General features: G+C 31.2%; 1 protein-coding gene across 2 annotated transcripts in view; it reads right to left on the bottom strand.

Moving 5' to 3' along the window:
- Positions 1 to 27,299, bottom strand: part of LOC116771443 (histone-lysine N-methyltransferase MECOM-like) — a 68,857-nt gene that overhangs the window by 39,014 nt on the left and 2,544 nt on the right. For both annotated transcript variants that reach the window (XM_061523346.1, XM_061523347.1), the window contains exon 2: positions 4,601 to 4,633. In XM_061523346.1, coding sequence (XP_061379330.1) covers positions 4,601 to 4,633 — 33 coding nt within the window. The remainder of the gene's footprint in view (positions 1 to 4,600; positions 4,634 to 27,299) is intronic.

The following is a 27,299-nucleotide window of genomic DNA, read 5'->3' as shown; positions in this document are numbered from 1 at the left end:
TATTGTTTGATACGTGAAGTCTCTTGTCTCGAATCGTTTAAATTGAAGCGACACTTTATTATTGAATCACTCTATATTCTATTATTTCAGAACAATTCCGAGTGGTTTTTAAAAATAAAACACAATATTATTTTCTATTCTAATATTTTGTTTTATATATATATTAATTGTGTTCAATACATATAAACCTTTTTTCTCGCAATGTGTCACTAATGTTTATAGATACGGTTACGAAATTTTGAAGTAATTTTCATAATTTCTTTATAGTATTTGTTTTTTGAGCATAGTTTGTATGAGAATATCTTAATATGCGAATCCCATTAAATCAGAAATAGCCATCCAATCAATGCTAGCATGCTTCAATGCTTTTATGCATCTGTTATGACTGGGTTATATGAACAGGTTTGGTTTACAGCTCCGTTGACACATTCCTGCTTATATTTATCTTGGACAAAAGATAAATATAAAGATTCCATTAGATTTTTGCGCACTAAGCATTAGTCAAATTATCTTATATGCTAAATACTTCACGTCAACGTTTACGTCCCTATAAAATGATATACATACTCATAAATGACATAAAAAACTTCAATTTTCCGCGTTTCAAGACTCGTCTAAACGGATCTGCCCCCCAACGAATTGATAAAATAGCTTCAGCTCAAATACCCGCCAAAACGATATAAAAATCTACAAAAGGCTGTTCCCTCGCTCTCAACCTAAACGCTTTAACTATGTCCCAACCCCATACTTCAGGATTGCTCACTCCACTTGTCTCCAAAAACCCGTGAACATTCTATTGGATTCTATGTCCAATGTCAGGGGGTAAAAAGCTCGAGTCGCTTAAAGCTGCCAAGATAATGAAGGCACTTCAACCGATGGTTTGGTATTGCTTCTAATTGGTGGCATTCCTCTTGCAAAACTGTTGCACGCGCCACCCCTATGTACACATTCAAAGAGGATATTTGATATAACCCAAGTAATTATGTAATCGGTTATATCCTTTTTTCTATAGAATATTGCTGGTTGAAGCGAGGTTCACTCATGACGATAATAATGAGGTCCCACAACGAATGGCGCGCTCCTTAGAATTAAAGCGGAACATAAAGGACGGAGAGGAGCGCTAATTAACATTTTCCACGATTGAAACAAATATTTATAATATTAAAAAAATATTCTGATTTTCTATTTGTTTATCAACAGCATTTCACGTTGAATACAAATCTATACATAATACAAAAAAATATATAATGATTATTAAAATTACGATAAATATAGATCAAAACCTTATAAAATATAGATTTAAAAATACAATAAAGCAAAACACAAAGAAAAAACAAAAAAATCTGATACAAATTGAAAAATAAAGAAATAATATGTCTTAAAATAAGGGATTAGAAAAATTTTAGAGTTATTTAAAGAGGATTTTTATACTACACACTCACTTATATAGTCAGAGTGGACAGGAGTAAGTTTATCGCGATCGTGCCTCCGAGCGCATTCCGCCAGCCTCGACCCGAGACCGCCTTTTACGACAACTTTAATGACACGCTTACGACCGGGAAGAGAATCGATTCTAGCTTTACTATCGCAATACACTCACATCAATCATTTAATAATGCCCACTTTCTGAAACGCATTACTTCATATTTACATTAATATATAACCTCCTTGCGTAACCTGATTGTTTTATATTAAAAAATTTACTAGTATCTGTTCTTGTTACTCAATAACTAGAAAGTTTTTAAAACGATTTATAACCAACTTTGTATTAAGCTTGTTTTGTTGACTTCCTAACAAACTTCAGACGTTAGGAGAAATGTAAGCGTGAAATAATAAGCCTTTAGTTGTATAGAAAACAATAATATCAAACAAAACGTAAAAGAACATAGACGTTTCATTAAAAAAATCCATAATAAAATTTAGCTCAAGATAATATCACTGATAACACCGAATTTATACAGTGATAAAGTTATCCCACGTGCCTTGTATTGTCAGAGATATTTTTAGCAATTGATATAATTATATGAACGCTTTATAACTTATCTTTTATCTTTAGCTGTTCTATAGGCAAAGCCCATTCAATAGTTTCTTTTATTATTTCTTTCTCTATTCCAGTAAGAGCGCGATAGGTCAATTGAAAAAGCTACTGGATTAAAACATTCTCGGGATTTCAGCTTCGAATCCCGCTAGCGTCGATAATTGTATGTTTTTAATTTTGCATATTATTTCATATTTAATATCGAAACCACGTCATGAGAGAGAATTATTAATCAAAATAAAACTTTGATGCAAAATAACCGAAACGTCGCGAGTGTGTAGTTTAAAATAGTAAAAAACGCGAAAATATTAGTTTAATTTAAATGAATACTATCGAAAGTCTTACATTTAGAATTATAATTATTTATTACAGACACAAATTATAGACATGTATGTATATGTATAACAAATTATTTATTTGCCCACCTACTATTAATATAGTAAATTTAATACCGAAATCGTAACATTTAATTTATAAATAAAATTTTCCAAATCATCTGAACTAATAGTAATAATACACTCCGCGATTACATAGTTTATTTCATTAAAATAAAAAACAGATAAGAAATCACGAAGCATATCTATCTACTAGTTTAAACTATTAGCAAAACAAGTGACATCTATACAATAAGCGGTAAACTCACCCTATAACCTCCTATTTTTAACAATAGTCAATAGACACATGCGGAAGCCGGTCAGCCGGCGATCACTACGAAATCAACTAAAACAATCATCACAGAAATAAAACCAATCAAATAGATATCGAAACTTAATCTTGAATGATAACGCAACGTAATATTTTATTTCATAACACACCCGATCGTCTCTTGATAGTGTTATCGTGACAATCGTTTGTTTTGATTGAATTTATTATGAAGCGTTTTGTTTTAATCATAACCAGGTACATAACCAATTATCATAATTATTAAATGTTCGTCACCAAAATTCAATAACGTTTAAAGATAACGTGAGCTATTTTTAAATACTTTTATTCAACTTGCAACGTATTTAAGACTGAAGATAAAATTATTAGTAATGATCAGTATAAGGGTGACAAAAGAACATGCAACATGTCGATCCGCCACTAGTGTAGCGTTCTGGAAGCTTGCGAGTTAATTTAAAAATTAATACTTTTGATTCAATTTAATAATAAAAACGTAACTCGTAAAAGTTTTTTTGTGACTATATTTTTTAGCTATAAAGATTATTTATGATTTTTTTTGGTTAATTTTTGAATAAAATTCATATTCCCTTTTGTCCAAGATGGCGGAATTTATATATGTATTTTTAACACATTTTTACAATATGGATATCAAATGGATGGGCAAAGCTTATGTGTGTTTGACTTGTGTAATTTTTACGGGATAGACGTCATCGGCCTTGATGTGCAACCTGTTTAGAAGAGTTCTTAATACCTAATAAGTAATAATATGCAATCCGACATAAACAAGACAAGAAGGCTACCATAGGAGAAAGAAATATTCACTGGGGCCAGTGATATTGCGTTAATGTAAATGTCTAAAAAGTTCCCGTGAATGGTGAAATTGAATGGCACAAATTATATGGCAATACTTTCGTAGATAACAAATATATGGTACTGATATGCCGTCCGTCCGTATAGACTTTGGTGAAGACGGCGGTAACTTAATTCAGTGCCAGTCTATGCAAATTACATCTACTTCTCCTTAACACATCACTGGACTGTTCGAAAATAACCTTCAAACAAGTTTGCAACACTGGCACGTTGAATGAGATGAAAAGGCTGAGAAAACTAGCCAGCTACAACTAAAAAAATTAAAAATAAATTAAAAGCAAAAAAAAAAAACTTTTTTAAAGCTTTTATTTAAAGCACCTTAAATTGGAGAATTTTTCTTTAAAAATTTTTAACTTCTAACTTATACTTATAGGTTGATAGTCAAAATTTGTAAACTAGAATCAATTTAGCTACGTAAATTGACCTGCTAGGTTTATTATATTTTAAATTTAATTAAATACTGTTAGCTAATTAATTTTTTATTATCTTATATATTGTAAATAATGAGTTTATCAGTCTATAGTAAAAATATTTAAGAAATAATTTATTTTATTCCTTTCCGAGCCTTTAAATCAATTTTTTTTTTTTAGTTTTTCCTCTTATTTTTTTTTTTTTTATATCTCGTTACGAATTTCTAAATAAGATAGCGATTTCACTTAATTGACTTAACTCTATATTTAAGTTAATAGTCATATGTTATGTATTTTCTAGATTATACATATTTTTGGTTTATAACTAAATTTTAAGTTTACTTCACTCTAATGGAATTTCTCTTAACGTTATTTCAGTATCATTATAGAGGCGGAAATCAAGTGATATATAGGAAGATGTTCCTATAACTGAATCAGAATAGATTATTAACATTCGACATTTTGGTTTTTTTGAAATTTACAACCATATTTATTTAATTAAATCTAGTATAGTTGTGAAAGAAGTATATCATTTATGTAGCATATGAAATAAAATTATTAATAGCATTGAAATGGGTAGTTTGGTATTTAACAAAACTGTATGGAGTGATAATCTTACCAGTATCAGTAGCTGGATCGGCACCATCGTTCTCTGAAAAAAAAAGGTAAATAATATTAGTTTTCAACTAAAAACTTTTTGTTAAAGTAAATAAGAATGAATAAAGACACTGAATTATCATAGTTTTAGAAATAATATCATACGTCAGTAACTCTCAGTGTTTAGTATTACGACGTGGATACGAGATTAAGCAACAGTCTCACACAATGATATCTAAGACTTTCGCGAGTTTCATTAATTTAAAAACAACAGTCTCCTTTTTTGATACAGAAAGCACTAAATGTTTTGAATTTTTAATGCGTGACGCGATTATCATTAGTTACAAACGTCTAGTGTGTACCGAGCTTAGAACAAACAATTATCTGTGGGAGTGTTTAATCGCTGGTACCGACAAGCACTGAAGAGGGTTCAGGAACGTGTACGAATTTATCTAATTACTAATTGCGTGTATCCATCCCCTTGGTTCAAGTGGTGCTATCATGGAAACCGTAGCACTATAATACATTTTCAACCAATTTATATCCCCAACACAATCACGTTGAAAACAATTCCATTTAAAGCGCTGCAACGCTTCATAACAACTGTTGTGGATAATTAAATGCCACCTTGATGGGGCACAAACGACCCCAGATTCTAGTCTATCAGCAGCTTGACTAGCAGCGGCACAGTTATCATACACCTTTCCACCTACTTAGTCCCAATAATAGGTCCGGGCACGCGACAGGACACCGTGACAAAAGCACTGCACTACAAACCATCATTACCAAATCGAAGAAAAAGAAGTCAAAGCCAGCTGCCTTCCTACTTCCTTTCCTTACAAACGTGTAATACAAGATGTTCTCATTGTATGCTGGTTTATTTTAGGGCTTATTCATTACGGCACTCGATTTGGCGCGTGTTCTTATCTGCTTCTGTGTTTATAATCTATAATGTGTGTCTCGTTTGTGTGAGTGGAGGCGAAAGACGCGTGCCCTGTTTAATACAGCAGGAAGCAGAGCGTGTATGTTATTGAAATACCAGAGACAGTCAAATCATTTTTAAACATTTGATAATCATTCGGCGTTATCTGTGAATTAGTTTGATGGGAATAATAAAATTAAAAGCAAAATATATAGCATTCCATTGGTGATTAAAAACCGGACGTTTTATTTGAAAGTAACTCATAATCGGTACAGGCTTTATAAGAAAAAATGAAATAAGTATAAAACATTCATATTCAGGAGGTCAATATAACCGCGTTCATTAGAAACCAGTTCCAAGCATCTGCCGAGGGCGGCGCGCGGCGTCTTCCGTTGCATTGTGAACGCACAGCCGTCTGCGCACGCGCCGATGTTGCAATTCTACGCTGATAGGGTCTCTTTGAAGACTTACATTACTTGGCAACACGTCGAGGAACGTGTAATTAAATAAGTTTTATCTAAAATTAAAAAAAGAACGCTATTTAAAATGTCTTTATCACTCAAAGTATTGTAAAGTAAATGATACACAAAATAAAAAAATATATTTTAAAGACTTAGACGCTATAATGAGATACAATTTTTAGGAGGTATCGTATGGGACGTATTGGACAATATCTTAAGTATCATTCGTAGAGGTAAAACTATTTAATTGTGATGATATCTTGAACATACGAAGTTTTTTGAAATTTATATTTTATTTTAAAAGTAAGTATTAATACGCATTCTGCTGTAGATTTGTCTTTAGCATCTACGACGTATTGTTAGTGAATAAATGGTTTTAACCCTCAAACAGTGACTGGTGTCACTCGGGCCCTTATTTGCGCGGAAGCTAAGCCGCTGTAACGGTGTTTGTCCTCATGAATTTATGTGTGCCATTATGGTGTTGTCACAAATCTACTTATCTACCAAAACCACGCCTTCATAATATCAGAGCGTCAGCTTTATTGCAGATACATATGCCGATTCCATCGCGACCGTTTCCAGCTTGATTCGTGTTTCTTAAAATATGGCACACAGGTAAGAAATTTAAAAGTGCACCGAATGAAAACATACTACGAAACCTCAATATTGACGTTTCATACAATGGTAGATGCAATCAGATATTTACAGGCTGTTCATAACAAACGTTGCATAACACGCACACAGACACACAGATGTATCGACATGGGTATTGTCCATTGTGTCGAATGTCGACGCCTTGCTATTGTTTCACCACATCGATCCAGTTACGTACATAGTTATGTACTAGCCCTTTAACCGTCTGAGTCAATATACACAAGCTATGACACGTTAAAGGAAACCTTTCGCCGTATTCCTCAACAATTCGGATTTTAATAATGACATATAGATTGTGGCAACGCATGAAAAATCCATAGAAACATATTGCCTTACATAAATTTCATGTTTCCCGTACAACCGGTGACGAAATTCAAACAAAATTTAATATAGTCCCGAATATAAATCGTGATATTGGAGTAATTCTTGTAATAACTGTGTAGCTGTCATTTGAACATTGTAAATCCACCCACAGACAGGCGGAGTTCGCGTTCCGTCGCCAAATTAGATGATTTATTGTCATCTCGGATCAAACAATAACGGAACAAATATACACACGGGGTGATTTTGATGTCTGTTACGGGAACGATTTTAAATAAAATTTTAAATTTATTTAAAAGAATTTTGATACTGAATAAGACAAATGTGTATTAATATACCATTCATACTCTTACTATTCCAGGGCTTAATAATATTATTCTCGACTCCTATACAACTTTCTTAAGACGCGTTATGAAGGTTGAGTTTAACTAATTTATGGCTGAAAAAATAATTACATCTTACATAACTTAAACTTCTTTGGAATGAGAATAACCTATTTATTTAATAGAGCAAAAGGTAATTGTGAGCACTTTTATGGTTGTAATATTACGTTAACGTAACTAACTACAAAAGGTTTGGTTTAAGAATTTTTCATTTGTGCTTTTTAAGTTAGAATTATAATTAGTAATATAAAATCAGTTTAATGTCATGATAAAACGAAAAATATGAAATACATACAGTTCGCGCACTAGGAAACACGACTAATTAAAAATGTCGAGTACGCGCTACGAATTAAAAGTATGAAATCAACCAGTGTAAAATATGGAACGAGGGGCAATGGCGGCAATATGAACAGAAATATTATAATAAACAATAAAACTATATTGTGAATGTGACATACGCGTGTCGCTCGGCCCCCGGACGTTTAAGGGTTAACGGAGCGAGGGTCGTCTTCGTCAGCCGAGGATTATCGGACAATAACTTACTCAGTTGTAATGGATTCAGGGAATTAATCATAACACTGCCATCCTCGCATATAAATCAGCATTCATATAGAATTTACAAAGTTAATTTAATATTATTTAAAAACAACTCCGATGTAGATACTCTTTCATAGATTTCCAATGGAATATTTCGTCAATATTTAATAGGAATAATGAGAGCATTATGTTTCTTAAACGTATATTCACTCCCCACAAGAAAACTGCATTCCCTCCATGACATCAAACACGAATTAACTTTCAACGACACCCTATTCTTAGAGTGGACCGAAACTTCTCACAGGCGGAGGGATTACTTGGCACGCGACTCTACAGATATTGTCGATTTAGACTAGAGAAGTAATGATCCTAACGTAATTGTTGGGGATTTCTAATACCTAGATCCATTTGGCTTGATTAATTTATGTGGCGATTTAATAAACCCGTATCTAATTCTCTCCTTAATAACATTTTATTGTTTTGTTTTAATTTCATTTTATCTACAACCTTATTTGTTTTAAATAACCGAAGATTATTTATATATATATATATATATATATTACGTGTGCTTATAATTTAATTAAAAAAATATATTCTTTTCTATTTGCTGCCTATAGTTTGTTTTTCACAAAGAGTTTGAACATAATATCTGTTGTATTAAAAATACGTCGTACTAGTAATTTAAAATTCAAGGGTTCTTGTATAGCTATATGTTTAGCCGTAATATTTGAAACGACATATCCCGAATCGGTAACAAATTTTTATGGGCTTACCACGACAGTACATTCAGATTATGAATCATTAAAACACATTTATCTGCCCACATTAAGCTCTATTATATAGATGTCATTTTTTCTGTCCGTGCATCGCGTCGCTGCGTCATTGTTCATGACCCCTGCTTCCAATAAATTAGCGGAACATTACCAACATTAAAATTATTATATTGCTCCGAAAAAAATAATGATATTTAAATATTTTTTTTATATAACCATAGCATTAATAAAATCATCAAATTCAAAGTCTTTCAAAATACGTCGTAATAGCACAGCTTCCATAAACAAATTAAGGAATCATAGTTAATATTAATTATTTTACGTCAGTAATCTTTACGTTTATCGGTAAATACATCACATATTTTTCCTGAGATCGTCTTTCTCCAGCAGACCCCATGGCTACACGGGGCTCAGCATACGGAGCCGAGTCAGTTGTAACGTTCCACGCAATTGTAAGCCAAATAAATCCCTAACACAATAAAATTATTGAGTTACACATGTCCCACAGTCATGCGCAAATATAGATATGAAATAAATGGCTTTCCGTTATTATCTATAATGACTCCATTATCCTAGGTAGATGTTATTGTATGTTTTTTTTTTATAAAAATATCAGCCCTTATTAATACTAGTTGTTCCAATCGACCAAACAGATATATATATATGTAAATAAATTCAATAATTTTCTAAGGTTTTCTTAAAAATCTTACATTATTATGCTCCGTTCTGGTTACGTTTTGTCCATTTTACTTTTTATATATATATTTTTTTAATTTCTTAATAAATTTTCACTTAATGACATATTTTTAATGCAATAATTCTAGTAGAATCTCTGTTAACTTTGTATAAAAATAATAGCAAAAAAAAATTAAAATAAAAAACGGATATCATTAAAAAAAAACAACTCTTTAGTATTGAATAAACGTAAACAAATAGACCATATATTTTCTCAATATATAAGAAACGTTTAAGAAAATCACTCAAATTAGATAATAAACAAAACTGTTTCCGAATGAAACGTACATTTGTCAAAAGGGATAAGAAGCCCCTACATAAAACAATATGCCTTTTGATCTGTCGCCCCAACACTTGCGGGGCATCAGACAATTACTTGAGACAAGTATAAATAATTATTATGTAACAAACGGCTTCAATCGCAGCTTGTTTTGATATCACTTACTAATGTTTTGAATAAAGGTCGCACTTTGATCTATCGTCTTATATAATACAAAAATCTTTTTCAATACAATTAACATAAAAAGATATAAATTATGACATTAAATAAAAATGTCATCAAACAAACACTGCTGTATATAGTTATAAAAAATTGTCCATTATAATGTACTTTTAAAAATTGTATTAAAATATGAAGTTCAACAACATTCGTTTGTGGACTATTCAATAATTCATGAAAATAATTCATATTGACTTTCTTGAACGTTGAGGAGCTTTTATTATGACGATTCAACGCCATCTGGCGGATCTTGACGACAACTCGCATTGGAATTATTGTTATTAATTAGAGGCCCTTGGATTAATTAAGTAGGGCGCCAATCACATCGTCAGCCGCTCTGTGCCAGTCTTACCGAACGTCTTTGTTAACATCGCTGCCACAGACCTTTTACATTTAGATACGGCAAATTATACTTTTGGATTGTTCCTGATCAAAAAATGTAATATATTTCATACTTGTTTATATTTAAATTTAAATCTTACTTAAAACATTTACGGTTTTAGCACGATAAGGCATTATTTAGTGCCTGTGTCAACGCTAGATAATCGTTCAGAAGAGGATAGGAAATTTTTTTTTTTTCAAATGTGATTGTCAAATTTGTCATCTCTGTCATTGTCATAGTGTATGTCTCTCTCGATAATGAAGTGGTATAATTTTAATCGTTCGCGAATTGCCTGGCGTAATGCTCTAGACACGTGACGCCTCATGTTGACGTAACTACACTTATCCTCAATACCAAATATCGTCAGAAAAGTTCTCCTTTAATGAATTCCCTTCCTACCTCACTACCATTTGTTACTAAATTAAGAATAAATGTTGATAAGCAAAGTAATTGTTAAACGTTTTTCGAGATTTTCATTAATTTTATAGTGTCAGGAGTTATTTTATTTGTATTTACAAGCTTTATAAAGAAACAGTCACAAAAGACTAGGAACAGCGTAACGGAATGTAATTTTAATTGTTAAATCACGCCCCACCGTACATCAGGGCGTCCCATTAAGAACGAAAATTCTTTAATTTCTTGTGCAATTAACATCCAGGCCGGCTTCAGGCAACGCCAAGTGTCATCGTAAGTTTCAAAACGCGTCATTAAGGGCATCTGCAGCGCGGTAAATAACGAAAAAAACTGTACGGGAAAAGTGGGGGTTAGATGAGAGATTTTATTTAACAAAGTCTATATTAACCCGATGCAATTAGAGAGCGTTAACGAGCCGACGGTAATGACGGGGACTACTCTGTGAACTGTGTCCGACAGCACCGGATGACTTTTAAATTTTACTAGAACTAACGATGAGGTTTTATATCACTAGAATATCATACTGGCTGAATAGAATAAACAATGCACGACATTTGATTGTAATGTAAAAAAAAAAAAAGGTTTGAATAAATTTTGTAATTATTCGATTTCAATAATAACATCGTCTATCGCGAATACATTTTTATTATACAACTATAATGTACAAAAATTAAGCCTGTTTATAATGTAAATGTATGAATTGAAAGTCTAACAAGATTTTTTTATATTATTCCAGAATAGCACCCCGAGCTTAGCGTTGACACATTACCGGAGAGTGATGCGAATTCAAAGCTGCTTTAAATATAATAATCGTTATGACTATTTATTGCTTAATTAACCCCCGGCTTTTGCGCCATTAGCCCGGCTATTGTTTATATTGCTTAAGAAAAACAATTTGAAAAGTTTAAAAATTTTTACGTTCATGGTCATTCTCGTGTTTTCAATGTTTTGAAATAAGACACTTTAATTAATACAATGCAATCATATAAAACTAATCACAGCTGGCATTAAATATCATAATAATAGCACAATAACAGTTAGGATACTAGGAAGTAAAAGATATGCAATAATTTGTGGAATAGTTCGGCTTCACCTCAATGCGGTCACGGGCCGCCATTAGAGGGAATAGTTTCTAGCCACATGCGATCTATGAAAATTGGCTCGTTACTTTGAAAATCATCTACAATCAACCTCATACAGTTACTCCGTTTCCTGATTTCTTTCACTCAATTCTACGGTATATTTATATTCATATAAGACTTATCAAAATCTTAGAAATTGTATTTTTTTTTTTTATAATTCTAATTCATTAATATTTATTTACTTTAAATTTTATCTCATCTGACGTCTCCTTATAAATTATAATATATACATACCTATATAAAATTAATTATCTCTTAGCTCAGTTAAATATTTATTTATTAATGGAATTTTTGTCTTTAAACGAACCGTTTATTTTTGAAATGACTTATAAGATTTTTCTTATTGCTTTTGCTTCAAATAAATCTGATTGGTGAGAAAACTAGTATATTTATTTTTGCTTATCATTCTCTTATGCTATTTTATATGGCATGGACTTGTAGGTATATCTCCATAAACCTGATGTGTCGTAGCTCTAAGATACACCTTATACAACGCAAAGAAAAATATGATCAGGACCCGATACATGGGATGAAGATATAAGATCTTCCAACCCATGTCACTCGTTAGCGGAAATAAAGCTGCAACATCGAATAATTTCGACAAAACGTATGAACTACAACCATAGAACCGAATACAAAACCTATGAACCGGAAACTGAGTTCAGGTATTCTAAAAAGACATTCAGAAATGTCATTTACATAAAGGGTAGGATCAAAACAATATGGTGACAAGAAATCAAAGGTCAAAGGAACTATTTGAGATGTGGGTGCACTAAACGACGAGAGCCATCTGGTGCCACTCATAAAACAACCCTCTTACTAGTAGACCCCATAAGAATATTGGAACACTGCTAAGGGTTTGATACTACCATTATGTCATCATAAATTGCAAAACTTACAGAACATTCCCATTGACGTAGTGTTTCCTATAAGACAAAACATGAAAATACGTAACAAATTAAATGTGACTCAAAGAAATCGATTAAAATCTCAGATATTACACGAGCAAACAATCAGTTAGCCCTCCAACGAAATAATTAAATCCCGATAGTTAACATCGCGTGATAACTATCAAGTCAATTAAGGAGTTCTGAATTGTACATAAAATTACTGTCTTGTTTTCCGCCGCTACGCTATCGCTGTACGATCTGACTGCGTGGTCAGAAATTACCCCCTTTTATGGACATTTCACCCCCCGGGCGGACACTTGACCTCCCTATCTGATACATCATCTCCCCTTAAAATGCACTAATGGGTAAAACATGGATATAAAATCATATTTTCTAGATGTTACAACTAAAATGCATATCACGTAAGTTATCTACATAGTGAATTACTATCCAGAATATTTACGAATTATTTTAATAAAATGTTTGTATGGGATATAGTTTAATTATATATAATTTATATTTAAATAATGTTCTCTCAAATAGATTACAGGAATATTGTTATTAATTCCATATATCTTATATATAGATTACTGCAATATGTGAAAGTGACTGATGACGTCATAAATTGATAAGAAAAACAGAACATAATATATATCGACATAAATAAATTAATAATTTCTAACAAAGAGACATTTCCATAGATTCCAATCAATGTAATTTTAGTGGCACTTTACCACAATATGTGTATGATTTGCGAAAAATGTGACAATAGTTATAATAATGAAATGATTGAACATAAAAATTTATTGTACAATAATAATATTTACATTTCACTAATTAACATTACTTTGTTATTGTTTACTATGGCTATGACACAATAATGGAGAAAAAAAAATCATTTTGAGCCTATCAATGATTTTTAAGTTATTGTTTTATTGTAAAAAACATTAGAGTCATTGTCACCTGAGTCACAGGTCACCCTAATTTTTCGAATATAGTAAGTTTCTTTGTAAATTTCAAGCACTCATTCTTTCCTCTTCGTGTCAATTATTTCGACACGCGTAGATTATTTTATATCATACATATTTACATAGAAAAGTTATTGTAATTACAATAAATTTAACTATTATTAAAAAAGCCCACGACTATATACAAAGGAATCTTGTGTGTTTTTCTAGATTAATCTTCGTACGTAAAGCGAATTATAATCGATAGATTTAATATAAATGTGACGTCATGTGTTATGACGTCAGGATTATATTAGTTGTTATATGATCTAAGATAATATTAAAACGAAAGACACGGTTAAGTTAAACACATTACATAACCAAATCAATTTAATATGTCTAATAAATTTTATAATTTCGAACATAATGTAGAGCATGTTATTTTATTCGATCTAAAAAAAAATAATTAAAGTGTGTTGCCAGCGAAAAATTTTTATATAACAGATATTAATACATACTTGTTTTCAATATTAATTTCGTTGGAGACAGATCTAACGATATGTCAGCATTATATAATAAAATGTACTAAAATGTTTATTTTAAAAATATATACATATACATCGCATCACAATGACCCGATACTATGACCGACCGATTAAGAACAGTCTAGAAACATGACGACGCAAACAATATGAATTGTGTTTGTAAAGAATTTAAATGGAATAAGATTTATTTCTCTTGAACTTATATCCCTGTTTAATCTATATGGACTATACATAATATATAATATGTATAGTGCTTAGCATAATAACCAAGTATTAATGAATTTAAATGTATGCACGAACACCACGAGTTTTAGCCGAAATGATATACTTATCTATAGCCCGCATGTATCATAATATCCTCGTAAGGCTGTATAAATTAACTAGACGGAATATTTTGATAGCACTAACTGTTTGAAGCACGGTAACACATACTGATGTATTATGATAATGATTTTTGATATATCGTGAAGAGAATGTATTAGATTAGTATGTATGTCTGTGCATGTTCCACTATAAGCCCGAAACAGTTTTAATTCAATTTCTTTTTTATTTATGATTTCAAAAGTAATTTATTGATATTCATTTTCAAATAAACACACTGATTTATTTAAATAATATAACACAATTATTGAACACAGTTGTATGTTAAATAACCAAGGTATAAATTCAATTTTATCTAGACAGAAGATGTAATAAAAAAAATATCTTAAGTCTACGACAAATTCTATATTCTTTGTGTTATACACGAGTATCTTTTAATATCTAATAGTACGAAATGAAAACAACAACAGTAATATTTCTTTGCACACCAAATTAAATTTATAATGCCCAACAATATTCCAATCATTATTCCATAGAAGTGATAAGAAAATGTACAACAATATCCTTGAAAGCCTAGTATAATGTCTCCGTGGTTGACATAAAACTAGTTCAATGTGAAAGTATATAATCTTTAACTATAAATTCGTGATCAGTACGATAGCAGAGCAATTTCTGGCCGTCACCGTAATGACACCTATTAACGGGGTCGGCTCTACATCCTGTCGCATAACGCCCACGGGGTGGCAACCTACTTCCATAGAGTTTTCACGAAGAAAACTATTGACGTCCTAAATGCAATCCTTTATGCACGGCCAATACATGTTTTGTACGGCTTCGCTAACAAGCCATTCATTTCAGCTCATTAGTTTCATTCTGACCAACTCTTAAAACTTATTTATGCCCTGGTCTTGGTCCGAGTAAACTATGGAATTAGAAGTGTAAAGAATAAAAGCAGCGTTTGTATTTGATTTAGTTAATTTTTTTATCTTTTCCGGTCGAACGGGTTGAATAGTATTATATGTCCGTCCTAGATCTAAGCTACCTCCTAACCAATTAAAGCCGTATCCGTGTAGCCGTTGTTGGGCTATAAATAGAACTAACACGACTTTCTTTTGTTTAAGGCTTAGTCCAATTTGACCTTATAATTATGAAGCTAGATCAATTAGTCTTTAATTAAAGAACCGACCAATGGCAAATGAGACGCCCTGTTCCAAATAGCTCTGTAATTAGAAGTCGGACAATGAAATCTGATTCCGCAGTGTCGTATTACGCTGGACACGACACGTAAGGAATTTTTGAGAATTTCTGCTTTGTTCCGTACATTTGCAACAAAACATCTAAACTCTGAAAATTTTAACACAATATAAAAAAAAATGTCGGAAAGTGTATACGTTTATATGTGTTATTTTTATATCTGTTCGCTGAATTCAAGACATTTAAGATACTTTTTTTTTTATCGATTATAATCAATCAATGGAAACTAATTTTTATTTAAGTAAAGATAGAAGTAAATGGACAAAATAATAAAGAAGTGTCATTGATCGCGGTCACCCGTCCTACCCGTCCGTGTAGGACGAGGGCTAGCGTGAGGCGTTGTCGTGTCGCCTTCCTCCGACAATAAAATTATAAGTCGACCACAGTGACAATCCAGTGATTTACCGCGGCACACACGCGAATATTATATGAAAAGACCTTAAGCTTTTTACAGCGACGTAAAAAAAAAATGGGCGGACAAGTTAATGAAGAAAATATGCTAGCTATTGAGATAGCAAGGAGCATGCGTGACCGCTGGCAGCTAATTAACTGTTTTACCAAGCCAGCTTAGATCCGATGATAAATAACATTCCATGCCACAGATTCTGATTAGATATTATAAAAATGAAATTATTATTTGACATTCGGGTTTCGTTAGCGTCGATAAAATCTGACTGTGGACTTTTATGAATGTCTAATACTGGCATTTGACTCTACTCGTTATAAATTTCCTATCGTGCCTCTCATTCTGATTTATCTTAATGTTTCATATGAGAGTTAATTCTTGTTTATTTAATTATTTTTCAGTTTGAGTTACAATTCTTACTGAATACCTATAATTATCTATATTTTAATATTATGAACGTTTGATATTTTCTTCTTCATTGTACTATGTTACTTTCTTTTACATTTTCAAGAAAAGTAACGTTACTTTTTGCATATGGTCCTTAATATTTTTACTTTATGATGTTATTTATATATATATACATATTAATCTAAGAATACCAAAAAAACATAAAAGTTATCTTTTCAGCAGAATCATTAAATAAATGCTTCAAATATATAAAATATGTATGAAACGGAGAGAAGATTCAGATCCTTCATGAACCAGCTCAATAGGATTTTTTCTACTAAGCGGATAAATTCATTCAGAAATTACCAAGATTCACACATGTATCCTAGTATACGTAACTTATATTACTTATACGTAATACGTAATACGTAATACTTATACGTAATTAATAAACAAAAACTAAACAAAATCATATAACAATTTATAATTATAAAAACAATTAACAAGAAAGATAAAGGGAGGCCGTAAAGGATTTTCCTTTGTTCGACCTGATTTGTGTGATTGTGCAAATTGAAATATAATTGCGGCTCGCTTTGCCTTTGGTAAATAGTTGCCGTTTAGCAGCTGCTATTAAAAACTCAACGATTCTTAAAAACAAACTACTCTTACACACGACACACGTATGTAATACATGCCTCATGTGTATATCTTCTATTTCACAGTACAATAAATAATCACACGGAATAATACATCGTAATATTATAAGATTTTGATGTATAGTAAAAGTATAATAGTACGGAAATTAATATTATAATATAAATCATAATAAATAGAGCAGTAATTTAATATTATAATCATTTTAATGGTCCGGTGGCCATGTCATAAATATTTGATCCGTATCTTAAGAATGGTCAGTATTGCCACGCGTTGAAGATCGGTCAGCTATAAGTCAAAAGTCACGAAGCTAATCGAGGTAGCGCCGCCCTCGCCTTAATAAGCATTTACAACAATACTTTTATCAAAAATATTTAACCTACTTACGACGTCTGTAAAATGCTGTTAAGCATTTATTGGACTAAAACAAAACTATCTCGCAGTATTATCTGTATTTAGTTCAAATTATTTGCTTTTCATTAAATAATATAATATCTATAATTTTGTTTTAAATATGTAAATCCTTTGTTACAATATTAAAAAAAATAACCTTAATTATATAATTAAAAAAAATACAAGCTAGCTGTCAAACTTAGATAAGTGAGAGCTCAAAAGACGAAAACCTTCCTTCACTTATAGAGGTTTCTCGCCAATTCAAGTTTCTAGCTTATAGTCACAGAAGGAATCAGTCTCACTTATAGTTATATAAAAATATAACAAATCAAGTCACTGCTTCGTTTCCAAGCACAGTTTAAATACATTTAACTCACAATCATTGACACGACAATAGGAATAACAATTTAAATAAGACATGGTTTTGTCAAAACTGTATAAATCCTCTTCTAGATAATATTTAAATTGGTAATTTGATAGCAAACACGTACTTTTGATATAATTTTAATGTATGAAATGTTTAAAGGTAAATCTGTATATTTATATGATTAGATCTGGCTCTCTGGCCCAAAGAAACTTTCCACATGGGCATAAATTTTAAGAATTAAAGTATTATCACATTAATTTAAAATTCAACGTGTTTCCAATATACAAACATTAAATAAGAGGATATCTATTTGTAAAAATTGCCCGGAACGTGTAAATCTAAATCAGGCCCTACCAATCATAGACGCCATTGTGATGCTTTCATGGGAGTGGTATGAAGATAGAACAAAATAACCAAATACTAAGTTTTATGTACACGATATATTAATTTAGACTCTATTATTATAATCTCTAGGGTAATTATTTAAATAACAAAATATTATTAGTCATCACCATACAATCGTCTGAACTAAAACTTATGCCTATTAGCTTATATCTTTTATCCCAAAACCTCATATAAAGCCGGAATACACGAGTGTAAGATATTTAATGTTCAACAAATTCCAAAGGAACAAAAGTTTTCAATCAAAAGCTTTATTAAAAAATGATGTTCACATAATGAGATCTAAGATTTTCGCGAGTATTCATTTAAATGAAACTAGTGTTATTCGACGACATCTCGTCTGCCCGTGATCACGGTTGCTGCAAAGTAACCGAAACGTCGGGATTATGTAGTTTTTAAATAATAAAATCCGCGTAGTAAATCCGAATAACACTAGTTTCATTTAAATGATGTTCAATTTACGTGTGGCGTTATTAAACTTAAAGCTAAATTTTTTTCGTAACCGAACAGTAAACATCCGGAAAGTTTTTAATGTAAAAGACTACAAAACGTTGAAAAGCGTTAAGACTTTTTTCTTTCAGTTTCGATAAGATCTTGAAATAAATACTTTAAAATTATAGTTTTAAAACTATCTCTTTCTTAAGAAAAGACTATTTTTTTAAATGTTTACGCATTTTATTCTCATAACAAACAGCCCATAATCTTTGTCTCCGCAAGTCACTAGACCGACATATTCTTCTATGCGGAAAAATTCTTTATCTTCCATAAAATAGCCTATCCGTCAAATTGATGACTATAGTAGGTAGAGTATGTTTTGGTTCGTATTACTTTTAATCAGAAGCTTGCAGTGAACTGAACCTCTCGTTATTTAATGCCAAAAGATCAATAAGAATACATTAATTCGTTAAATAAATCAAGGACTGTATTAAATATGTTCCCTATATAAATAAAACAAAGCAAATCATGATACATATCAGTTATCGTCTATGTGAGAGAACTCCGTTTCATTAGCGAGCCGATAGCCGCGTCCAATTAGTGACTTTTATCACCAATTAACTCTTTACGATGCCACCACAATCAGAACAATTGTTGTAATGTACGAAACAGGAAGTTGGACGTTTTATGAATATTTAAAACAATGGCGGCGCACTAAAGAAAGTTTTGCGGCTGTTATTAATGTTGCCTTTAATTACTCTATCGAATATCAAACTAAGTATAGTTATATATCAAATCTGGATTATCTACGGCTGAAGCATAACTATTGATAAGACTGTTTGAACAAAAAAATATTCTTTTATTGCTAATGGCGAAGAATTATTCCTAATATTAATCGAACAAGAAGCTGTAGGTGGTCAAACTATCCCACTATAAGTCTATTGAATCATGGCTTAGAGATTTTTGACTTGTATTTATGAACTATAAACATTCGAACTGTACTATCTTTATTATTAATTTCGGCGTACAATTACATATACTTATAAATAATATGATTGTTCCTATCATCACATTCTGCTTACAATAACCCTTTGTGTTTCGTAAAGCCCCTGTACCATGTCTTTCGAGTATGTTTATTTCAACGTGGGCCTCATCCAACTTAAGTACGTGCCCATTACAAAAACAATGATGTTTTGTCTTCGGATGTCAAAAAGAATATTATGACTGCTGTTATGTTCGGATAACTTTCTTTTGAAACATCAAATTTGAAACAAATAGCCGTGGCTAAGGGAAAATTTGTATATATTTGTATATTATGGTATACTATAACTGTATTCCACTACTTGTTTGTCTGTCTGTGGGTTTTATTACTTCTAATCTACACAGTCTAATAGTAGTTGTCCTTTCATATCACAAGTTTTGTCGCTCGCAGGGAAATAGAAAGCTGAATGACTGACTGTTGAGCTAGAGTGAGTAGACTAGTGATATTTATCATAAAGAAATATCGTACAAACAAGAAAGAAAAACGATAATCATAAATTTGGAGATACACAATAATTTTCGTTCCTATGTACAGTTATTAAAAATATCGATTGATTTTTAGTTTGCAGATGGTAGACCTATTTCAAAGCAGGTGGCAAAAAAAGTGTGTTAAGCCTCATAATGGCAATTTTTACTTGCATTGCATAAAACTATATCTAGTAAGATATTCTATAATATTAAAACTTCGAACGATATTCGAAACAATATAAAAAAATATAAGAAATAGAAAATTCTTTGATTCACAATTCTTTATGAACATTGACAGTTCAAAATAACTTAAGTATCTGATAGGTTTATAAAAATTGGGAGTTCACTGATATATAATGCACATCGTAAGTAATTAAATATTTAATTTATCATAATATTTCTATATCCAGCAAGACATTGTTTCATTATTTTATCCATATTGATGGAGAAATACCGATTTTACACGTTTTATAAGATAGTCATGCTGAATTAGATTTGCTTGTGACTTTTATAATAATTTCTTATGATTTACATGCAAATAAATAAAACGTTATCATATCTACAAATGAAATTATATAAAACATCATGCATTAATTTTTTCTTATTAAATCATATATATTTTTTTATATAAAACCTTCTTAATAGTCGCGTAGTAGCGCAGTGATTTCGCTCTACGTACATTCATTTTCATCGCACCGTTTCTTTAATGGAAAAGGTTAATAGTTCTTATAAGAATGTTTCTGAAAGCTTTTCCCACATCCTTTATCCGACGAGATAGACGCTGAGATCCGGCGTTGCTGTCAGATAAGGACTTCAAAAAGAAAACGACTCTTTTTGTATTATGCTCGCCTGGTACTTGTTTCTAATAAAGAAGGTACAGTTTCGTCAGTCTGTTTGTGTAACCAAAAGATAAATTAATAAATAATGATTATATAATAGATATATCAAAATCACACTAAAACATATTATAACTTAATCTTTTGTAACATAACGTTATCAATATTTTATACTTTTTAAACATTTAAACAATTTTTTTTTTATAGCATTACAGCATCATATAATGAATTGATAATATTTACAATACCTTACAAATAAATGTAACAAGAAAATTACCTGCAGAAAATATAACCTAACCTTGAAAGTCCCTTTTAATTCGATCCTGCCCACGTAAAAAAGACAACTGATATAAAATCAAATTAAATCTTAACTCACTTCGCTCCGTCTCGATCTCTGTAAAGGATCTCGCACTATTTATCTCATCACGTCAGACGTGAATGGTGCCGTTAATGGAGCATCATTGGAGATGTATTAAAGGTCACGTCGATCGGTCAAGTCGACTGCGTCAGATTGATGACCTTATAACGATTGTTGATCCATGCAAGGTTAATAGCGTTCCGAACGGCTCCGAGTCTCGGGACTGTGACATTTTTAACTTAATTAATAAAAAATAAAAATTCCAATGGAGTATTTTGAACTATTTTCTAAATCATATATTTTAAAATATGTTTTTTATAAAATTAAAACGAATAGAAGCCTATAAAGCCATTTATGTTTTGACGTAGTTGCTCGCCGGTCTATGATAGCGGCGGGATATTGTCATTGTCATCAATCAATGTAACAATTTACGAAAATATACATTTTTTATACGTTCGAGGCTATGTCGTATTCATATAAATTATTTTCCTTATAATTTATAATTTATTTATCACAATAGATTAAGAATAACTATGCACTGATACATGTTGTATTATCAGAGCTATAGTTTACAGCATCAACGCTCAACGCCAGTGTGTTAGAGACAAAAATCTTCTGCTGTCAGCCCTAAACACAAAGAACTGATCTTCATACAAATCTAATGAAAATACAGATAATATTGAAGTATTTACCAATTTCACTCAGAGACGTATTCCTTGTCTGATAATTCGTTCAAATAGCGCTTAAAAATATTGTTATATCAAAATTGCACTCTAAATTAAGATCAAATCGTTTCATTTCTACGAAATCTACGAGATCATTCATACAGTTTCCGTTAGTTATTTCCCAAAACTAGTTTGAATAAAAGTTATTAGTCGAAGTGCGATCAAGCAAAAATCAACTTGCTCGCAAATTTTATCCTCCCGTCCTATTAACATGACATTGTAAGATGTCTGATTGATCACAGAATGCTGGCCTTCATATATTTCATGTCTGAAGGCTATTATCATAATAACAGCGGCGCGACGCTAGGAAACGAGATAGCATCGGATCGCGCGCACTGGACAATAACCCTTACAACGTTTACAGTGATTACCATAAAACACCGCTGTAATGATATTAATTTAATATTTTTGTGTTTAATAACCACCGAACGACCTCACTGTCCAGTTGCGTGATATTGGAAGCTATAAAAATAAAGTATTTTTATATCAAACCGGCTCTAGTTGCCATCTATAAAACTTGACTTATCTAAACCAGAATCTGACAGATAGTATAAAATAATTAGAAGTATTTTTAATATTAATTATTAAGACTTTTTACGTATGATTTAAGACTGAAGCGTCTAGAACGTTCTGTAACCTCAATGACAGATTCAAACCTTCAGCATGAAGGCCAAAAGCTAATAGAAGTATAGATAATAGGTAGAAAACAATACCAACCCTGAAGGTCCCTGTACACTGAAAACAAAACATTTCAAGTACATTCCTTCACACGTGCTCGATTCATATAACATGTTTTAAGTGCGCAACCTTCCGAAACTTAGCCTAAATTAACTAGGACCAGCAATTGATTTAAATAAGTTCAACAACAACAATATAAATATCGTACAAAAGTAATATACAGTATACATATTATTTTTCATACGAAATTTTATAGAAACAAAATTGAAATTGGAGTAAACTTTCAAAAAAGATCTTTCATACTAGCATCCAAGAAATTTAAATGTCCCTTTAATGTGAGAAAATTATCTGCTATGTTATTTTTTTTAACAAAAATTCTTAATATGTTATAATAAGGACGATAAAATATTAAATTCTACTGCAAAAGCTAGGTAATCATGACTGTAATGGGGGAAAATAATAAAATGTACACATACATAGTTCCCTTTTCATTGCCAAAATGCAATGCCTAACCTTCACTAAGAATTCGTTAATGTAAGTATCGCTGATGGACCATCTCGCTCCGGGGGCTGTCACGACCTTACTTTAGCAAAGTAATGTCAAGGGCTTAGCTATACTATAATATAATTATATTAGCCTTTATTACTATATAATGCTCGGTATACTATGCTGAGATGTGACCTTCAAACTATACATGAAGATCACATCTCAGCTTAATAATATAAATTGCAATTACAAAAAAAAAAAAATTAACTAGTGTTACTAGTGGCGCCATCCGTGCTGGACTAATAATAATATAATATAATCCTTAGAATTTTATTTTAGGACTGATTATAATTAATTATATTACTGAACCATTCTAATTTTGTAATGACAACATTTAAGTATCAACCTGCGTTTGAAAACTGTAAACACTGGCTTCTGTCATTTTTGTAAGACATTAGGTGGGTACCGGAAGTGACGCTGAACATTAAAAAACAAATCTGAAACAGTAGCTCAAACAGTGGCATATATGATAGTCATATTTGATATACGATTTTTATTGCGAAATATCCTACTCAATACAAGAGTGAAACCTTGTACAATACAGTTGAACTTCTGAGCGGTTGTTGATGTATACAAAGGATATTATTGTATATTTACGTTTCATTATTTCTATATAATATGAAATTAATTTCAAAAGAAATTTATTATATGTAGGTAAATATTTTTGAAATTTATTGAAATTCCGCAAAAATCAAACATCTTGACGGCCATTTTGTTAAGCAAACGTCACTTGTCACAAAACATAAAAACTTTTTCTTATAAAGAATTTACATTCTTATTATCATTTTTTTTTAATAACCTTTTTTTTACTCTATGTAAATTTCTGTTTTTTAATTACACAAAATTTAAGAAAATGATTTCAAAAAAATATTATATATTATATGTTATAGTTATGCTGTATTTAAGTGAATTTAATAGAAAAATAATTATAACAAAAATAGTGGGAAAAAGTTAATATTATTAATCCCAGCGAAGCCGCAAATAAAATCTAGGTTAGAGCATTCGTTTTATTCAAACATGAATTTGAATAATTTAAAACCTTATTTATACAGCGTTAACTATAACATTATAAGTATCTGATAAAAATGATTCCATCTACATACATATATTTATATATAATATAAGGAAAATTCTGAAAGTACCTAGGTATTGAACATACCTGAAGCAGATTGTATGAAACAGAGCGTGAGTCAGAGATAAGGCTATCTCGCTGAGATCACCGAGTTACGACGAGCTCCGCGGCACATTTCCATTGTCCTAACTAATGAACGGATCTCCTTTGTTACGATATTTTTATTTAAAAGTAATCTTATACGATTATATAATATGTTTTTTATGCTATGGCTCCATTCGCACTGGAATCGTGGAATATTTTGCCAATGTCAACGTTTTTATTTGTTGGGCGAATTATATTCTAGAGTACCTACTGTGTGGTGAAAATACTAAGGTATAATATGGTTTTATTCCACTTATTTTGTTTAAAAGAAAACTGTCATTCAAAACTTAATTCGCGTCATATTGAATAGAAATTTAAAATGACTATCGATATTAAAATGATTTAAATAGACAGTCGATTATCGTAACAGTTTCAGAATTAGTTAAGAGAAATTTTAACAATATGAAGGCATGTGTCCTTTTTACTAATGATAAGAGAGGTGAAGATGTAGATAGCAAACGTAATATAGCAGGTGTATAAACCGTTTAATTAAGGACATCCGAAGTGTAAGGAAACAGATTCAACGACCCTTATATAATGTAACCAAAATAATTAAAACAAAGATTTATAAGAGGCGTTGAAGGCAACAAGTTACGGACAGCTTGAAACACAAAACTCTCAATTGTTTTTCAGAATCAACTTCGAAATTAGAACTTAAATTTAAAGCTTTTAAGGTTGTGTTTCGTTCGAAATAATAATGAAAATGTTACTCAATTCATCACATCGAATTATGTAGAAAAACATTAGGTACTTTATGATTGTATGCGTTGTCTATTCTCATAGTTTTCGTACGGACCCATATTTTTTTCTCCAAATTCTGATAAAATGTTGAAACTAGAAGAAATATTGATTAATAATTTTAATTCTACGTTATGGCACATTCCGAAAATTAATTAATAAATGGAATATTTAGTTTATATATATCAAAAAATAAAGACAGGATCGGGATTCGAACATTAATACAACTACTACATAATGCTTACATATTTAACTTAACTAACAGTTAACTTAGAGACGAAACGAAACCTCTCAGCATTCCATGGACTCGTCGTCCGGATGCCGGGTCCATCGCGTTGCAGAGAGTAGCTTCAACAGTGCCTGGGACTTGTGACCTAGATTTAGGTTTAAGAGGCCCTTATTTCACCTCCACCGTCCAAGCTCCTCTCTAACTAACCAAATTTGAAGCGACCCTTCTAGGGCTGCCTACGACGTACATTCCAAAAAATGAACTGATGTTAGTTGTTGACAGGCCCAAGTGTATTAGCAGGCTGTAGAGGAATGAGCTGTTATACCTCTCGCTCCCACCTCAAACGCGTACAAATTTACGACGACCCGATTCTAAGTGATTTGAAATTTAAAATCGAATTTTTTATATCTACCTAACTGAATTATTGCATAAGTTTCATCCATCTATCACCCTCATTATCACCCTTTGCACTTGGGAGCTGGAGGATCGCTGTATCAAATCGCAAAAGTCCTCCAGCCCCTCGGGCTCCTCATCAGTTCATCGCTTAGTTTTAGTCGTGTCTCCAAATTTTATCAACATTTTTATGTTCATGTGTCTGTATTATTTTACTATTACCGTGTTTGTTTTATTTACCCTATGTGTACAAAAAATTTATTTACCCGTAGTCAATATATTTAGTTAAAAAAAAAAAAAAAAAAACTGAATTATTGCAATCATTGGTATTTTTTTACAAAAATCTCTTAAAGACGACTCCTTAGATAAGACTGGTTTGTACACTGTACGTTTAGTTCTAACGCGTTTCATCCGATAGTTTAATAATTACATTGACTGGGACTCGAGAACTCAGTAACCACAGGTTCAAATTCTTCTAATGTTGAAAAAATTTTTCTTTAAAAGTGCATATTTGAATTGTATCTGCTTTAAATAATGTATCAAAACTAAATGTTTATATTGTATTAATAATTAAAAAAAAAAAATTAAATCACAATGGTAACTATTACCTAATACCATTTATATATTTTCACTCACTGTTAGGCAATAAAAAGTCTAACTTCATTAATTATATATATATATATATATATATATATATATTAAATACTATAAAACGATTTAAATTCTTTGCATTACAAAATGATAGTTCATAGTTCATATAATAGAAAGGTTGCAGTTTGAATTACACGAAGTTAAAAAAAAACAGAGAGTAGTTTATTTCTTTCATTCTATTAATACACCCTGTATAATTGAAGTGGAAGTCCGCTAAGTGACTCCCTCGCCAATGCATTAATTTTAGCTTACCTTCACCCACATACCATTGACTTTATTTAAACCGATTGTCACTAAAACGTAGTTTACTAACTAGGAGTTAATCAACGGTTTAAACTTACCTTATAATATTTATTTTAATACGACAAAAACCTACAGAATAATAGTTTGTTTATATGTCTAGAATAAAACAAATGAAGTAAACAATAAAAGTGAGAAACCACCAATGGAAAACAAATCTTATCACACTAATCACACATTCCAAAATCGTTTGTAACACAGGACTTGGTTTCCGCAACAAACAATATTAGTCATCTATCTGACGCTACTGAAACTTCAGTGTAGCCACGCTTTGTTGAATTCAGCTTTACAAAATATTAATTATGAATTGAATGTAAA

This window comes from Danaus plexippus, chromosome 17 (assembly GCF_018135715.1).
Source record: "Danaus plexippus chromosome 17, MEX_DaPlex, whole genome shotgun sequence".
NCBI classification, from domain to species: domain Eukaryota; kingdom Metazoa; phylum Arthropoda; class Insecta; order Lepidoptera; family Nymphalidae; genus Danaus; species Danaus plexippus.
This window is presented reverse-complemented; position numbering and strand designations above follow the sequence as displayed.